Source organism: Poecile atricapillus, chromosome 2, assembly GCF_030490865.1.
Source record: "Poecile atricapillus isolate bPoeAtr1 chromosome 2, bPoeAtr1.hap1, whole genome shotgun sequence".
NCBI classification, from domain to species: domain Eukaryota; kingdom Metazoa; phylum Chordata; class Aves; order Passeriformes; family Paridae; genus Poecile; species Poecile atricapillus.
The window spans coordinates 1,333,683-1,350,942 of NC_081250.1; the positions used below are offsets into that span (position 1 = coordinate 1,333,683).

The following is a 17,260-nucleotide window of genomic DNA, read 5'->3' on the forward strand; positions in this document are numbered from 1 at the left end:
TTTCCCATTCCCCATCCTGCTCTGTAACGGGACAGGCCTTTTCTAGGAGCTTTTGGTGTAGTTTTTTTAGGTGTAGTCTTTTTTAGCTCTTCCCAACACTTGAGTTGTCCTTCTGCTCCAGGCAGTTCATCCATGATCCCATTCCTTGGTGGAATTCCTTGGATCCTCATTCCCCCTGGGAACAGCCAGGACAGAATTGGGGCCATTTTTTGGATGTGCTGCTCAGAAAATGAAGGTTTTGAGGAGTTTAACGTGGGAAAGAAAGGAAAAGAAACAGGCAAAACCCATTTCTGGAAGGTGATTTTGGGGTTGAGAACTTGGCCCTGTGGTCACCTCCGTCCCACACGAGGAAAAGTCATCCCTGCCATCCATGTCTGTGGAATTCTGTAGGAAAATGAGATTAAATCCATGGATTGTGGCTGGATGGGGCTGGGAGGTTCCCTGGGTTGGAATTGGATGAGCTTCAAGGTCCTTCCAGCCCAAACCATTCCATGATTCCATGATCAGACATTCTATGGATTACATCATTTATAAATACATAAATCCTCTGTAATTACGGGCTCATCCTGCATCCCTCCCCACCCCAAACATGGAGCTGCTGCTTTGTTTCTTTACATTTCTGAATTTGGAGATTTGTATCCCACAGCAAACACATAAATAAATTAAAAAACTTTAATTAAAAGGGCATTTTTAGGGAATTTTAATGCTTCTCTTTTTTACAGATGCTTCAAACTCCACGTGCTGTGTTTGGGCTCCCAGAATAGCAAAAATATCTTTAAAAACTTAAAAATCTTGGCCCAAATCCCTTTTTTTTTAGCCAGCAGCAGCACTTTTGAAGTGGTTTTGCCTCGTGGACAAACCACAGCGGGGTTTCTTCTCCTTCCCTTTTTTTTTTTTTGCTAAAGGAAATTCTCATTTTTAGCCCATCCAGGGCTGGGGGTGGACACGTTGTTAATGAGCCCCTTGAGCCACCCATTAATTAATTCCCAAAAAGCTTTAAAAACTCGAGGAATTAAGAAAAAAAAAAAAGAGGATTTTGTGTAAAATCTGAGAGTCGAGTCAAGGTAAACTCCACATTTCTGAGTGTGTGGAAGCTTTAAATTCCCAATTGGAGCAACGTTTATCCCCCAGGAAGAGTTGAATCCATCTTCTTTCCCACTCTGCCTCATCCAGTGCCTAAATGAAAGGATATTTTAGGGAAGGTACCCTGGGAAAAGCTGGAATGTCATCACAGCTCCCCAAAACAATTTATTTGTGTTAAACTGAGCGTCTCCTTTATGATTTCATGGGGTGGTTTTTATTTTGGGATGCAGCTGCTGTCCATCAGGGATGCTCCATCAGGCACAAACCATCTGCTTCATCACATTCTGCTGGAAATAACTGGGAATTCTTGGGAATACTGTATTCCTTCAGGAAGGGAGCAGAGCAAGGGCTTGATAGAAGCTGAAATTAAACAAAAATGGGCTTTTTTCCCCCACCCTTCCAGCACTTGGAATACTGTAAAACCTCTGTAGGATTGTGAGCATCGCTGAGGTAAAATGGGATTTACACTGGGAATGCCAACAATCCAAGGGAGCACGGAAAAGTTCCAATAAACCTCATTTCTGCATGGGAGGGTTCCATGACGTGGGAAGAGTTGTTCCTGCCCAGTCCTGGGGGGTTGAGGGAAGTTCTGATCCTCATTCCCAGCTCTTCTTCCCTTTCTTCCCACGGTGTCATCTCCAACCCTGGAGCTGCCAGGACCTTCAGGATCATCCCATTCCATCCCTGTCATGGCAGGGACATTCCCACTGTCCCAGGCTGCTCCAAACCTGATCCCAGACTGGCCCTGGGCACTTCCAGGGATCCAGGGGCAGCCACAGCTGCTCTGGGAATTCCATCCCAGCCAGGAATTCCTTCCCAATATCCCATCCAAGCAGTGGGAGCCATTCCCTGTGTCCTGTCCCTCCATCCCTTGTCCCCAGTCCCTCTCCAGCTCTCCTGGAGCCCCTTCAGGCCCTGCAAGGGGCTCTGAGGTGTCCCTGGAGCTTCTCCTCTCCAGGGGAACATTCCCAGCTCTCCCAGCCTGGCTCCAGGGTCTCCTCTGGGTCTCTCCAGGTTCCTCCTGAGCTGAGGGAGGAGCTGGATGAGCAGAGGTTTGGATCTGGCTGCCGGTGAGGCCGGGCTGGGCGTTGGTGTCCGATCTCAGCAGCTTCAGCAGGTCCCTGCTCGAAGGCGTCGCTCGGAGCTGGGCCTGCTCCTCCTGCTCATTTCCCTTGGGATGCTCCCACATCCAACTCCAGACCTTGGGAACACCATGGGAATGTGACCCTGTGCCCGGTGTCAGGAGCTGGGAGAAGCCCAGGGCCGCTCCATGAGCAGGGGGAGCAGATGTTGGCCACCAGAGCCGGGATCACAGAACCTTGGAATATCTCCAGTGGGAAGGGATCTGTTGGAATCACCAAGCCCAGCTCCCTGCTCCTTCCTGGGTCTTTTCCAACTGCCTTGGAGAGCAGGACAGGGACAATGGGAGCTGCTGGTGGGACACTTCCATGGACACCTTACAGCTCTGCCTTGGCCCAAAATTCCACCAAAATCCATCAAAAATCAAACACGGAGCAGAGGAAATATATGGAAAGCACCAGAAAAACCCCAGAACTTTTCCTTCAAAAGACCCTTTTTGGGTGGTTTCCTGTAAATGTGTGTTTTATGGGATTCTGGGCTGTTTGGGGTGGTTTTGGGAGCAGCTGGATTTGTGACCCTGCTCGTGGCTTTTCCACAGGAGGTTTATCGCATCCCGAAGAAGAGCCAAGCAGAAAAGGAGAACAGTGGTAAGTCCTCACCTTTTTCCCATCTTTTCCTCTGCTCCCATGGAACCGCTTTATTTTCCCGGTTCGGAATGTCAAAGGATGTTCTGGCTCCAGAACATCCTGGTTCCTCCTCCTGGGAATAGGGGGGATAATCCCAGCGGTGGGTGGGGGCAGATGGAGCCCCGAGGGTGATCTGGAGCAAACTGGAATTAAAATCATGGAATTGGTGAGCTTGGAAAATCCCTCCAAGATCAAGTCCAAGCATCCCCCAGCACTGCCAAGGCCACCACCACTGATCTGTGTCCCCAGGTGTCACCTCCACGTGGCTTTTAAATCCCTCAGGGATGGGGACTCAACCCTTGCCCTGCCCCTGACAACCATTTCCATGAGAAATATTCCCAATATCCAACCTGAATGTTCCCTGGCACAACCCTGGTGCTAAGAGAGGGGAGCTCTCAATACCCAAATTAGAAACATTCCCTCCCTTTTCCCGGTTTTCCCAACAGCTGACCGTGGGAGAGAGACGGCCGGGCTCCGGGATCAGACCCCCACTCCCAAGAATCCCATCCTGAGCCGAGAGCGGGATCCAGAGCGGCAGAGCCAGAGCAAGGAGAGGAAGAGACGGAGAGATTCCCTGTCCCCTCCGTCCTCCGCCTACGAGCGGGGCACAAAGAGGCCGGAGGACAGGCAAGTGGTGGCAGGGAGCTGCCACATTCCAGGGATCTGCCACATCCCTGGGTAAAATCTCCAGGAAAAACGGTCCTGGAGATCTTTGGGATCCCCCAGGGCTGGGGAAGGGAGTTTTCCCCTGGAGGAATTCTGGTGGTGAGATTCCATCCTGGTGGGAGTTGGGTGGTTCCTGGTGTTGGTGGTTTCTTCACCTCCGTCTTCAGGCGTGTTTTGGGAATGAGGTGGGAAATGAGGGAGGCTGGAATTTCTGTTCCTGCACAGAAATTAGGGATCATGGAATGGTTTGGGTTGGGAGGACCTTAAAGCCCCTCCAGTCCCACCCTGAGCCATGGGGACACCTCCCACTGTCCCAGGCTGCTCCAAGCCCCGTCCAACCCGGCCTGGGGCACTTCCAGGGATGGGGAATCTGGGAATTCCAGGATACAGCCCTCCTAACACAAAGAACTCCCTGGATCCCTCAAAACCCATTCCCTTCTCCTGCTCCAGCTCTTCCCAATGTGCTGGGAATGGGAAATCAGGGAATTCCAGGATTGCAGCCCTCCTAATGCAAAGAGCACCCCGGATCCCTGAAAACCCATTCCCTTCTCCTGCTCCAGCTCTTCCCACTGTGCTGGGAACAGGGAATCCAGGAATTCCAGTATTGCAGCCCTCCTAACACAAAGAGCTCCCCGGATCCCTCAAAACCCATTCCCTTCTCCTGCTCCAGCTCTTCCCAGTGTGTTGGGAATTATTCTGAACTTGGAGCAATCAATCCCTGCCTCTACAGGAGGGAGCAGTGCCCAAACCAGGATTTGTGTCTCCCAAACTTTCCTTGACCGAGTGAAGAGAAGGAAAATATTCCATGTCTTGCAGTTGAGAGAGGCTGGAGATGGTGTTAAAGGCAGCAGAAATCCCCTGGAATTTCCTTTGAAGAAGGCACTGCTCTGCTGTCCCTCTCAAAGCCACTCCATAATTAGGGAACAATTGGTGCCGAGTCAGCCAGACGAGGAAACCTCATGTTGAGCCGAGCTGGGAAAGTTGGAAACATCTGGATAAAAAAAATGCAGATGGAAATCTGTCCCTCTCTAACGAGGCTGGAAACATCCCCAGGAAGTAAATCCTGGATTTTTTGGGCTCGTTTTAAACAGAACAAGCGTTTTTTGGGTGAGGAGTTGCTGCTCTGGCTCTTCCCCCTGCGCCTTGTCGGTGAAGGACCAAATTCCTTCTCTGGGAATGTTCTCCCCACTCTGAGCATCCCTCTTTGTTATCCCAGGAATTTCATAGGGAAAATAACAAAATAGATGGAGGAAGGAACACGAAACCCTCGGTTTCCTCCTTCCCACTCCCTCCATGGCAGCTGCTTCTCTTCCAAACTCTCCAGGCAGTGCCAGGAAAGACTTTAATTAGGGAAATCAAACTCCTCCCAGCAATGAGGTTCCCATTAACAGATCCTGCAGCTCCTCTGGGAATGCCAGGAAACGGCTCCGGCGGATCCGTTGGTAGCAATGTGCTTTTGATATGTAAATGGATCCCAGGAACACAGAATATAGGGAGAATATCCTGGATGCTTTGTAGAACCCATTCTATTAAGGCTGCAAAGCATTTTTCCTTGTAATCCCAGTTTTACCACACTCATAACGTCTGGAAATATCCACCTTTGATCTGAAATTTTCCTCGGCTGGGCTTTGATCAAAGTCCTTAGGCTTTTTTTTTTCCCCCCCCGCCTCCTCCTTTAATTCCCTGGAAAAATCCCTCCAGCTGCTGTGTGTTTTGGGATGAAAACTCTTAAGGAATTAAAACAAACCCCATCCACACCATTATATTTTGAAGCTGGAGCTGCGGTGTGGGAACGAGCAGAATTCCAAGCAGGAATGTGCTGCTCGTGATTCCCTTGTTCTTTGCTGTGTCTGCAGCTCCCATCTGGAGGTTCTGGACTAGAAAGATGGAATTCTCACCCCAGCTCTGGAATCTGGGGAGGGAAGGTTGCTCCTGTTTGGGAACCTCTTGGAAATTCCTCATTTGTGCTGCTTTGGGAAAACACGGCAGAGTGTTTCCAGCAGGGCCTGTTCGGGATATCCTGCACTTGGTGACTTTTCCTTGGGTTCTCTTGGAGATGTTCCCTCCCTCTCCAGGTATCCCGGAGCAGCTGCTCCAGACAACTTGTGGTTGGCCAATCCATTGGGATTGCTCATCCCAGGCTCCCTGTGGATGAGCAGGATTGGTGGCTGTTTCTCTACAGCTGGAGAAGAGGGGATGTTGTTGGGAATTCACGCTGTTGTTGGGCATTCCATGTTTTCCCACTGTCCCTGGAGCAGCAGGGAAGGGCCCGCAGCTTCCTGAGGCCTCACGTGGGGTTTTCCCGTTCCCCCTCTCCAGGTACGACACCCCAGCATCTTCCAAGAAGAAAGTCCGGCCCAAGGACCGCAACAAGCTGTCCACGGAGGAGCGCCGCAAGCTCTTCGAGCAGGAGGTGGCCCAACGGGAAGCCCAGAAACAACAACAGCAGCTCCAAAACTTGGGAATGACGTCCCCGCTTCCCTACGACTCCATGGGCTACGGAACTCCCCACCACAGCTTCATGGGATACCCTCCAGGCTACCCCATGCAGGCCTACGTGGATCCCAGCAACCCCAACGCCGGCAAGGTGCTGCTGCCCACGCCCAGCATGGACTCCATGTGTTCTCCGGCGGGATTCGAGCATTCCCAGACTCTGGCGGGGCCGGCGGCGGAGCCGGCGCTCAGCGCCCCGCAGCCGGTGCCCGTGGTGCAGCACGTGGCCGCCGCCGCGGCCATGGAGGTGACGGCGCCGCAGTACGTGGCGCAGAGCGACGCCGTGGTGCACCAGGAGGCCAACGTGGCCGTGCTGCCGGTGGCGGCGGCCGGGGCGGCGGTGCAGAGCCAGAGTTACGGGGTGTGGGATTCCGGGCAGCAGCCGGTGGCTGTCCAGCAGCCCTACTCCCCGGCACAGTCCCAGCCCGCCATCTACTACCAGGGCCAGACCTGCCAGACCGTCTACGGAGTCACCTCGCCCTACTCGCAGACCACCCCGCCCATCGTCCAGGTAATTCCAGCTGGACGTTCCCAGAGACTCCACTCGGAGTTGCTCACGCTGTGTTTCTCTTATTGGAGGATCTTCTTCGCTCTTCCTGCCCAAGAGGAGGAGAAAAGCAGATTTTCCAGGGTTTTTTCTGGAGAATCGTGGAGTGCTGGAATGCGTGGGGTGGGATGGAACCTTGAAGAGAATCCAGTTCCACGCCTTCTCCAGTTTGGAGATTGCTCCAATTCCTGTCCAACCTGGCCTTGGACATTCCAAGGGATGGGAGATGTTGAGAACATCCAGGGATGGGGGATCCTGGACAAATTCAGGGATGGGGAATATTGGGAACATCCAGGGATGGGGAATATTGAGAACATCCAGGGATGGGGGGATCCTGAACAAATCCAGGTATGGGGAATATTGAGAACATCCAGCGATGGGGGATCTTGAAAAAATCCAGGGATGGGGAATATTGGGAACATCCAGGGATGGGAGATCCTGAACACATCCTGGGATGGGGAATATTGAGAACATCCAGGGATGGGGAATACTGAACACATCCAGGGATGGGGGATCCTGAACAAATCCAGGGATGGGGAATATTGGGAACATCCTGAGATGGGGGATCCTGGACACGTCCCAGGATGGGGGAATCTTGAACAGATCCAGGGATGGGCAATATTGAACACATCCAGGGATGATGATTCCACAGTTGTTGGAGCCAATCAGGAATTTGCAAGTTTGCAGGAATATTTTGGTTTTTTTGACTGTTGAAGGGAGATTTGTGGATAAAAGCTGAGTAAATGAGTAAAACGTGGATGTGGGAGCTCGACTTCCACCGGCTTTTGGAAGTGGAGTCTGCAACTCCCAGAATTAATTATATTACAAAAAATATATTATCTCAGGATAATATCAGGAAGGAATTCCTGGCTGGGAAGGTGGGGAGGGGCTGGGATGGAATTCCCAGAGGATCCGTGGATCCCTGGAGGTGTCGGAGGCCAGGCTGGATGGGACTGGGAGCAGCCTGGCCTGGTGGGATCTGCTCTCCTGCTGTTGAGGTTTTTTTGGGAGAAGCAGCTGAGCGTGGTTCCCTGTTGCAGAGCTACGCCCAGCCGGGTCTCCAGTACATCCAGGGCCAGCAGATCTACACGGCTCATCCGCAGGGAGTCATCGTGCAGCCCCCCGCCGCCGTCACCGCCATCGTGGCGGCCGGGCAGCCCCAGCCCATCCAGCAGGTGAGCATCCATTTCCCAAGGGTTTTCCCGTGGGATAAAGAGCTGCCCAGGGCACCTCTGGCGAGCCCTCACCACGTTCTCTCCGTTCTTCTCCGTTTGCAGCCGGAGCTGGTGGTCACCAACAACCTCCTGGATCTGCCTCCGCCTTCCCCTCCCAAACCCAAAACCATCGTCCTCCCTCCCAACTGGAAAACAGCGCGGGATCCCGAGGGGAAGATCTACTACTACCACGTGGTCACCAGGTGAGTGGGGATGTCACCAAGCCCTGTCCCCAAGTGCCACATCCACGGGGATCAGAGGTGTAACTTCTCTCTAAAAAAATCATTTTTCTGTTTCTCTGATTCTGCTGCATTTCTTCTGTATTTTTCTGTCTCTTCCTGGATTTCTCAGCTTCTTTTGGATTGAATTCTTTTGGGATCCTCCCTCATGGGGAGCCCTGCTTATCTCAGTTCTTATGATTCAAAGAAAACTCCCGAGCTCGTTAGAATCTTGTTTCTCATGTTTATTAAAAGGTCATCACAAAACTTCACAGGTTTTTCTAGGCTGGCTGCACAAGGTTAATCTTTGCAATCCGGTACATTTCTTTCTTCTGATGGTACAACACTCAGAAGATGGCTCACTTTGTGTCTGATGCACAAAATGGCCCCAAAATACGCAGTTCTTTTATCTTTATACCTATTTTTACCCAATTAACAATAGACACGTATATTAATTTTCTTAATGACCCAATGACCCATCACCTCTGTGCTTCACTGCAGCATTTTCTGTGCAATCACTTTCACCCAAAAACCTCGAGGAGAAGAACATGATGAAGAAAGAAGGACAAGGGACAACACCCTAAATCCTTAATCTTGTCTCCTGTTATCCAAACTTTTTCACTCAGTGATTTAAGAAAACTTTCTGATCTACACACTCACACTTTGAGCTTTTTCCATCTAATTTTAACATTTATTCTCATGTATCACCGTGAAAACATGCTCATTAATTTTATATTATATAAAATTCAGTGTTTTTCTGGATCTTAAAACTAAGTATGAGGAACAAGGGCACACACTCTGTATCCCAGACTCCAACATCCCTCCGGGATGGGCGCCCCACCTCTCTCCAGGGACAACCTTTTCCATCAAGGAGTTTTCCCAATATCCAACCTGAACTTCCCCTGGCACAAATGTGATTTTCCCAAGGTTTTTCCTACACCTTTCCCATCGGTTTTGGAAAGAACCAGGTCTTGGATCAATCCCTAATGAATTTACCTGGAATTAAAATGAATTTTAAGCTTCTGAAAAGGACTTTTAAATCTCCCAACTCCATGGGATATCCACGAGAATCCATGGGGATAAGCAGGAATAATGTCTTCCATACCCTTTTCCTGCTGGCAGTTTGTGTTCCCTGCACACTTTTCCTTGCATCCATGAATCTTTTCCATGAATCTTTTCCATCTCCCTTTTGGATTCCTCCCTGCTCCCTTCCCTTCAAACACCTGGAATCCAAACGGGTGGAGCAGGAATTGGTGAATTGTTTGGAAGTCTCGGGATGAGCTGAGGAGACCCAAGGGAGCCTTGGTGGGATGTTCCCACCTTTCCATGCTGGGAATTCCATCCCTGTGATGAGCATCCCTTGATCCCACAGCGTCACCGTGGTGGGAAATGCTGCAGATTCCCATTTTTTCACTTCTTCCTGCTCATTTTAACCTTCCCCAACTTGGAAACCTCCGAGTTAAGAGCGAGGCCGGGGATTCCACCTGTCGGGAATTCCGCTGGCTGACGGAACCCGGATGTCCCGGTCGGTGACACGATCCGTGAGCTGCTCCCGGTTTTTCCCAGGAGGTGACCTGGATCTGTTTTCCTCCCTCCAGACAAACCCAGTGGGATCCTCCCACCTGGGACAGCCCCGGGGACGAGGCCAGCCTGGAGCACGAGGCCGAGATGGACCTCGGGACCCCCACGTACGACGAGAACCCCATGAAGGTGAGGGACAGGAATCCTTGGGATGGGGGATCCCTGGGGATTTGGGAGCTCCAAATCCCAGGGGACAGAAGTGACCCCGGATCCTTTGGGGTGGCTCCGTTGGCCGCGCTCGGGGCTCGGCTGTTCCGCCACCGACACCGGAGTTCCCTGGAATTCCAACCTCTGTGTGGAGCTGGCCAGAAAAATGGGAATGAGGGGGAATAACACCGAAAAAGGATAAACTAAGGGTGTGGCTCAGGAGCCTTTCCCATACATTCCTGATTCCTTAAAAAGCTGGGGAAAATCCATGGAAAGAAAGGAATCGGTTCTCCCGCTGCTTGGGTGCTCCCACATTCCCAGGGTTTTCCTGGAGGTGTTGTCCATCCTGCAGCACCCAGGAACATCCCACGTGGCTGCTGCTGTTGCCTTTCCCTGTGCTGCCAGGATCCCAAGGGTTAATCCCGTTCCCGGAACGCCTCCGAGTGCTCCAGCCAGGAATCCTGGCCAGTTCACTCCGGCAAAATCACGGACAAATATTTATCTCCCTGGAAAAAAAAAGTTAATTGGAAAATGAGCTCAGAGCTGGCACTCCCCGCTCTGCTGCTTCCACAGAGGAATCCAGGGAAGCCTTTTCAAGGATTCTTATCCCTGGATCAGCGTCACATTTATCCCACAACATTCCCTGATATTCCAGGAATCTTGGGGTTGCAAATATTGTCGAAGGATATTGGGAATGAGCGAGAAAACGTTAATTGGATGCTCCAGAGGGAATTTTGGAGCTGGATTAGCTGGGAAATGCATCCCTGTGGAGGGATGAGCTGAAGTTCAGTGGTGGAGAGCGGCTTGGAGATGTTTGGGAACATCCCTGGGATGGGAACGGGGTGCTGGGGAGAAGGTTGGGCTCTGCTGAGTGAGGAAATTCCAGCTTGGGAGTTGTTTTCCTATGGAATTCTGAGGGTCTTGATGCTGCCTGCACAGCAGAGGGAGCAGCAGGGGAAGGTGATTCCAGAAATGTGGGATTTTATCCCATAAATCGGGATAAAGAGGAGCCGAGGTGGCCATCCAAGGGTTTCACCTCAGCCGTGAACCGGCTGCTCCTTCCAGCTTTTATTGCTCACTCCAAACCCCAAATCCCTGAATTTCCCTGAATCCCTCATTCCTGACCTCAGGCTGAGGTGGTTCCTGCTCACTCCAGAGCTTTCCATTCCTTTTTTTCTGGGCCAGGATGGCCGGAAGGTCGGATTTTTTCCTGGCAGTGAATTCCCATGGCCGTTCCACCCTGACATTACAACTGCATTCCTGGGATTTTTTATCCTCCTCTCCACCCCACACCTTTCCCATGGTGGATTAAACCCACCCAGGAGGGATGAAACCCCCAGCATCCGACAGCTGCCGCTGCTATTCCCAGTGTTCCCGGGCTGTGGGGGAGGATCCTGATGGAAAAGCACAAGAGGAGCAGGAATCACCATTCCCTTAAAGAACACTCAAAATCCCATTTTTCCCTTGGAAAACAGCTTTCCTGAGGGAGTGGCCCAGCAGCAACGCTGGGCTGGATGCTGAAGGTTTTGCATCCTTTTAGATGGAAAAAGCTTGGATTTGGGATGGGTTTGTCCCTGCTCCATGGAAAGGTTGGTGTCAGTGGAGCAGATCCCAGCTGCTGGAAAAGAGAATCCCAGTTTTCCTGGATTCTTGATCCCATCCCAGGCTGCTTTTCCCCCCATCTTTGTGGCTGCTCCATTCCCGTCTCCTCCAGAGGCTGGAAAATGGGGATTTTCCCACCTTTCCGGGGGATTTTCCTGCGTTAGTTTTCCTGGCAGCCTTTGGATTATGGGATTTGGCTTTGGAGAGGCGAGGGAGGAAGGCCTTGATAAGGAGGGTTTGATATCAAAATAAATCCAGAATGGAATTTTAGCCTAAAATCGGGAAGGATTCTCCAAGGAGGAATTGGCACCTTGGCACGAGGGGGAGCTTGGAAATGGAGTTTTCCTTCCTCCTCCTCCTCCTCCTCATCTTTCCCTGCCAATCCCAACACCGATTCCTACCCTCATCCCACATGGAGAGGGGTTGGATGGGGAAGGGTGGGGGTGGAGAAGGGATTGGAGAAGGATTTGGGATGGAGAAGGATTTGGGATGGAGAAGGGATTGGTGGAGAAGGATTTGGGATGGAGAAGAGATTGGTGGAGAAGGGATTCATGGAGAAGAGTTTTTGGGTGGAGAAGGGATTGGTGATGGAGAAAGGATTTGGGATGGAGAAGGGATTGGTGGAGAAGGATTTGGGATGGAGAAGGGATTGGAGAAGGATTTGGAGGGAGAAGGGATTGGTGGAGAAGAGTTTTTGGGTGGGGAAAGGACTGGTCATGGAGAAAGGATTTGGGATGGAGAAGGGATTGGTGGAGAAGGATTTTTGATGGAGAAGGGATTGGAGAAGGATTTGGGATGGAGAAGGGATTGGTGGAGAAGGATTTGGGATGGAGAAGGGTTTCATGGAGAAGAGTTTTTGGGTGGAGAAGGGATTGGTGATGGAGAAAGGATTTGGGATGGAGAAGGGATTGGTGGAGAAAGATTTGGGATGGAGAAGGGATTGGTGGAGAAAGATTTGGGATGGAGAAGGGATTGGAGAAGGATTTGGGATGGAGAAGGGGTTTGGGAATTACCAGGGGTTTGGGAAGGACAAGGAGTTTGGGAATGACAAAGAGTTTGGGAAGGATGAAGGGCTTGGGAATGTCAGGTTAGGGAAGGGCTTGGGAATGACGAGGGGTTTGGGAGGGATTTGGGAATGACAAAGTGTTTGGGAGTGTCAGGGGTTTGGGAATGTTGGATTTGGGAAGGGTTTGGGAATGACGAGGGGTTTGGGAATGATGAAGGGTTTGCTGATGGAGCGCTGCAGGCTAACCCATCTGGAGCCATCTGCTCCCCATTCCCATCCCCATTCCCATTCCCATCCCCATTCCCATCCCATCCCATCCCCATTCCCATCCCCGTTCCCATTCCCATCCCCATTCCCATCCCCATCCCCATCCCAATCCCTGTTCCCATTCCCATCCCCATCCCCATTCCCATTCCCATTCCCATCCCCATTCCCATTCCCATCCCCGTTCCCATTCCCATCCCCATTCCCATCCCCATTCCCATCCCCATTCCCATTCCCGGCCCTCTGGCACAGCTGATTCCCACCCCATCCCTTCGCTCCCAGGATTTGCAGCTCTGCACTCCAGCCAGGCATGATTTTAGGGATCAAAAGGGAATTTTTCCAGCTTTTTTTTCCATGTTAAATCCTTTTAAAAAGTGGGATTTTTTTTTAATGAAAAGAAATCTTGGGACATCAACAAAGAGAAGAAGGAGCAGGGAAAACCTCCCCCAGCATTCCAAACCTTTAACAAATCCATTTGCTCTTCCCACCCTTGCAATCCAAGTTGGGATGAGCTGGATCCCAAAAAACCGGTGCAGGGATTCTGCTTTTCCCTCCCTGGGCTCCAAGGAGATCTCGGGATGTGGGAGGTGGGAGTGGATCCGGCGGGAGGGGATGGGCTCCGGGGCGGATTCTCCTCCGGGAGTAAATCAGGGATCAGTGCTCAGGGAAACAGCCAGAAATTCCCAGAAAATTCCCTTTATCCTGACTGTAGCTGAAGATAATCCCTGGGAATGCTTGTGGGGGGCCCCAGCCCTCCCAGGGAATTCCTGGAGGAAATCCATCGGCACAGGGATTGCTCCCACTATGGACCAGCCCCAGGAGCCATTCCTGCTCTTTTTCCAGCTTTTTTTCCAAAGAAAACAAGAGCGAGGAGTGGTCCCTGTGCCTCCCAGGCCAGGAGCGTGCTGGGAATTGTGCCAGGATTGGGCTGGGAAATGTTTCAGGAACGAGCTGGGGATTGTGCCAGGAGCAAGGCTGGGAAATGCTGGGACTGGGCTGGGAATGTGCCGGGATCAGACCGGGAATTGTGCCTGGATCAGGGCAAGGAGCCGGCATCGGGATGGGGAGATCCCTGGGATTGGGCTGGGAAAACGGGAATTTGGGGTGTGGAGTGGGACTGGGCTGGGAAGCTCACCAGGAACGAGCTGGGAAGTTTCCTGGGATAAGGCTGGGATTCACTGGGATTCACTGGGAAGCTCACCAGGAACAAGCTGGGAAGTTTCCCAGGATCAGGCTGGGAAGAGCACCAGGAGTGGGCTGGGAAGCTGATGGGACCAGGCTGGGAAATCCCTGGTTTGGGGTGGGAATGTGCTGGCATTTGTCTGGGAATTGTACCTGGATCAGGCTGGGAAATGTGCTGGCCTTGGGCTGGGATGGATCTTGGGAATGGGTTGAGGAATGTGCTGGAATGGGCTTGGAAGCTCACTGGGATCAGGCTGGGATAGACCTGGATTGGAGTGGGGAGTGTGCTGGCATTGGGCTGGGAATCTCCCTGGGAACGCTGGGAATCTCCCAGGAAAAGGGTTGGGAATCATCCTGGGAAAGGGTTGGAATCTCCCAGGAAATGGACTGGGAATCTCCCTGGGAAGGGGCTGGAATCTCCCTGGGAATGGACTGGGAATCTCCCTGGGAATGGACTGGGAATCTCCCTGGGAAGGGGCTGGAATCTCCCTGGGAAGGGGCTGGAATCTCCCTGGGAAGGGCTGGAATCTCCCTGGGAATGGACTGGAATCTCCCTGGGAAGGGGCTGGGAATCTCCCTGGGAATGGACTGGGAATCTCCCTGGGAAAGGGCTGGAATCTCCCTGGGAAGGGGTTGGAATCTCCCTGGGAAGGGCTGGAATCTCCCTGGGAATGGATTGGGAATCTCCCTGGGAAGGGGTTGGGAATCTCCCTGGGAATGGACTGGGAATCTCCCTGGGAAGGGCTGGAAGCGCTGCCTGGCTGGGACGGGAGCGCTGTGCCCGGGGCTGGAGCAGGGAAGCGTTTCCATCCCGCATTCCCAGATTTTCCATCCCCCTTTCCCCTCTCCAGTCTTCCAAGAAGCCCAAGACGGCGGAAGCCGACACGTCCAGCGAGCTGGCCAAGAAAAGCAAGGAGGTGTTCAGGAAAGAGGTGAGGGATAATCCGGGAATGGGATGGGATGGGATGGGATGGGATGGGATGGGATGGGATGGGATGGGATGGGATGGGATGGGATGGGATGGGATGGGATGGGATCAGTGGGATGGGATGGGATCGGTGGGATGGGATGGGATGGGATGGGATGGGATGGGATGGGATGGGATGGGATGGGATGGGATGGGATGGGATGGGATGGGATCGGTGGGATGGGATGGGATGGGATGGGATGGGATGGGATGGGATGGGATGGGATGGGATGGGATGGGATCAGTGGGATGGGATGGGATGGGATGGGATGGGATGGGATGGGATCAGTGGGATGGGATGGGATGGGATGGGATGGGATGGGATGGGATGGGATATGGGATGGGATCAGTGGGATGGGATGGGATCAGTGGGATGGGATGAGTGGGATGGGATGGGATGGGATGGGATCAGTGGGATGGGATGGGATGGGATGGGATGGGATCAGTGGGATGGGATGGGATGGGATCAGTGGGATGGGATGAGTGGGATGGGATGGGATGGGATCCAGCGCTGTCTCCCGCAGATGTCCCAGTTCATCGTGCAGTGCCTGAATCCGTACCGGAAACCCGACTGCAAGGTGGGCCGGATCACCACCACCGAGGACTTCAAACACCTGGCACGAAAGGTGGGAATGCGGGAATGAATGTGGGAATGTGGGAATGTGGGGGACACAGGGACCTGGGATCCAAGGACGTGGGAACACAAGGATTTGGGAACACGTGGATCCAGAGGCACAGGGACATGGGGACACACGGGGTACGGGGACATGGAGACATGGAGGGTACAGGGACACGGGGATGTGGGACATGGATATGGGAATGTGGGGACATGGATATGGGGACATGGATATGGGGCATGGGGATATGGATATGGGAATATGGGGACACGGAGATGTGGGACATGGGATTATGGGCATGGGGATATGGATATGGGAATATGGGGACACGGGCATATGGAATTTGGGAAGTGGGGCCATGGAAAGTGCAGGATCATTGGAATTTGGGAAGTGGGGCCATGGAAAGTGCAGGATCATTGGAATTTGGGAAGTGGGGCCATGGAAAATGCAGGATCACGGGAATTTGGGAAGTGGGGCCATGGAGAGTGCAGGATCACGGGAATTTGGGAAGTGGGGCCATGGAAAGTGCAGGATCACGGGAATTTGGGAAGTGGGGCCATGGAGAGTGCAGGATCACGGGAATTTGGGAAGTGGAGCCATGGAAAGTGCAGGATCATTGGAATTTGGGAAGTGGGGCCATGGAAAGTGCAGGATCATTGGAATTTGGGAAGTGGGGACATGGAGAGCGCAGGATCATTGGAATTTGGGAAGTGGGGCACCAAGGATGGAGGGGACACAGGGACACGGGGGTCAAGGAGTTGGGAACACGAGGGAATTTGGGAATACAGGGCTGAGGGGGGAATATTTGGGGAATAATAGAAAATATTTGGGGAATATCTGGGCAACAATAGGAGAATAATTTAGGGATTGTTTGGGAATAATGGGAAATATTTGGGGAATTATTGCAAATATTGGCATAAAAATAGGAAATCTTTAGGGAATATTTGGGAAATAATAAAAAATTGAATATTAGGAATTATTTGGGGAATATTTGGGGAGTAATAGGAAAGTAATTTAGGGAGTTATAGGGAATATTTGGAATAACAGGAAATACTTGGGGAGTAACAGGAAAATAATTTGGGAATGTTTGGAAAAGAACAGCAGATACTGAGGGAACACTGACAAATATTTAGGGAATATTTGGGGAATATTTTAGGAATATTTGGGCAATATTTCAGGAATATTTATGGAATATTTCAGGAATATTTTAGGAATATTTAGGGAATATTTGGGGAATAATGGGGAATATTTAGGGAATATTTGGGGAATATTTGGGGAATATTTGAGGAATATTTGGGGAATATTTGGGCAGTATTTCAGGAATATTTGGGGAATGTTTTAGGAATATTTGGGGAATATTTGAAGAATCTTTCAGGAATATTTAGGGAATATTTGGGAAATATTTTAGGAATATTTAGGGAATATTTCAGGAATAATGGGACAGTGGCTTAGGGAATGTTTGGAAATCAGAGGAGATATTTGGGAAGTAGGAGCACAGCAGCCCAGGGAGCAGCCGGGGATTTCAGCGGGAATTCCGGGCCTGACTCCGGCATTCCCGCTGCATTCCTGCGACATTCCTGCAACATTCCTGCTGCATTCCTGTGACATTCCCCTGCCATTCCTGCTGCATTCCCATGACATTCCCACTGCATTCCCATGACATTCCCGCTGCATTCCCATGACATTCCCCTGCCATTCCCGCTGCATTCCCATGACATTCCCGCTGCATTCCTGCTGCGTTCTTGCGACATTCCCATGACGTTCCTGCTGCATTCCTGTGACATTCCCACAATATTCCCGTGATATTCCTGCGGCATTCCCGCAACATTTCCGTGACATTCCCGCTGCATTCCCATGATATTCCTGCGACATTCCCAAAACATTCCCATGATATTCCCGTGATATTC

General features: G+C 51.7%; 1 protein-coding gene across 2 annotated transcripts in view; it reads left to right on the forward strand.

Moving 5' to 3' along the window:
• SETD2 (SET domain containing 2, histone lysine methyltransferase) overlaps nt 1–17,260 on the forward strand; it is a 55,157-nt gene that overhangs the window by 36,733 nt on the left and 1,164 nt on the right. Inside the window, exons 13-20 of one of the 2 annotated variants that reach the window (XM_058830433.1) lie at nt 2,762–2,810; nt 3,296–3,476; nt 5,835–6,519; nt 7,596–7,730; nt 7,833–7,972; nt 9,586–9,697; nt 14,621–14,701; nt 15,261–15,362. In XM_058830433.1, coding sequence (XP_058686416.1) covers nt 2,762–2,810; nt 3,296–3,476; nt 5,835–6,519; nt 7,596–7,730; nt 7,833–7,972; nt 9,586–9,697; nt 14,621–14,701; nt 15,261–15,362 — 1,485 coding nt within the window. Of the gene's footprint in view, nt 1–2,761; nt 2,811–3,295; nt 3,477–5,834; nt 6,520–7,595; nt 7,731–7,832; nt 7,973–9,585; nt 9,698–14,620; nt 14,702–15,260; nt 15,363–17,260 lie in introns of those variants that run through there. The other variant, XR_009276744.1, reaches the window with a different exon arrangement.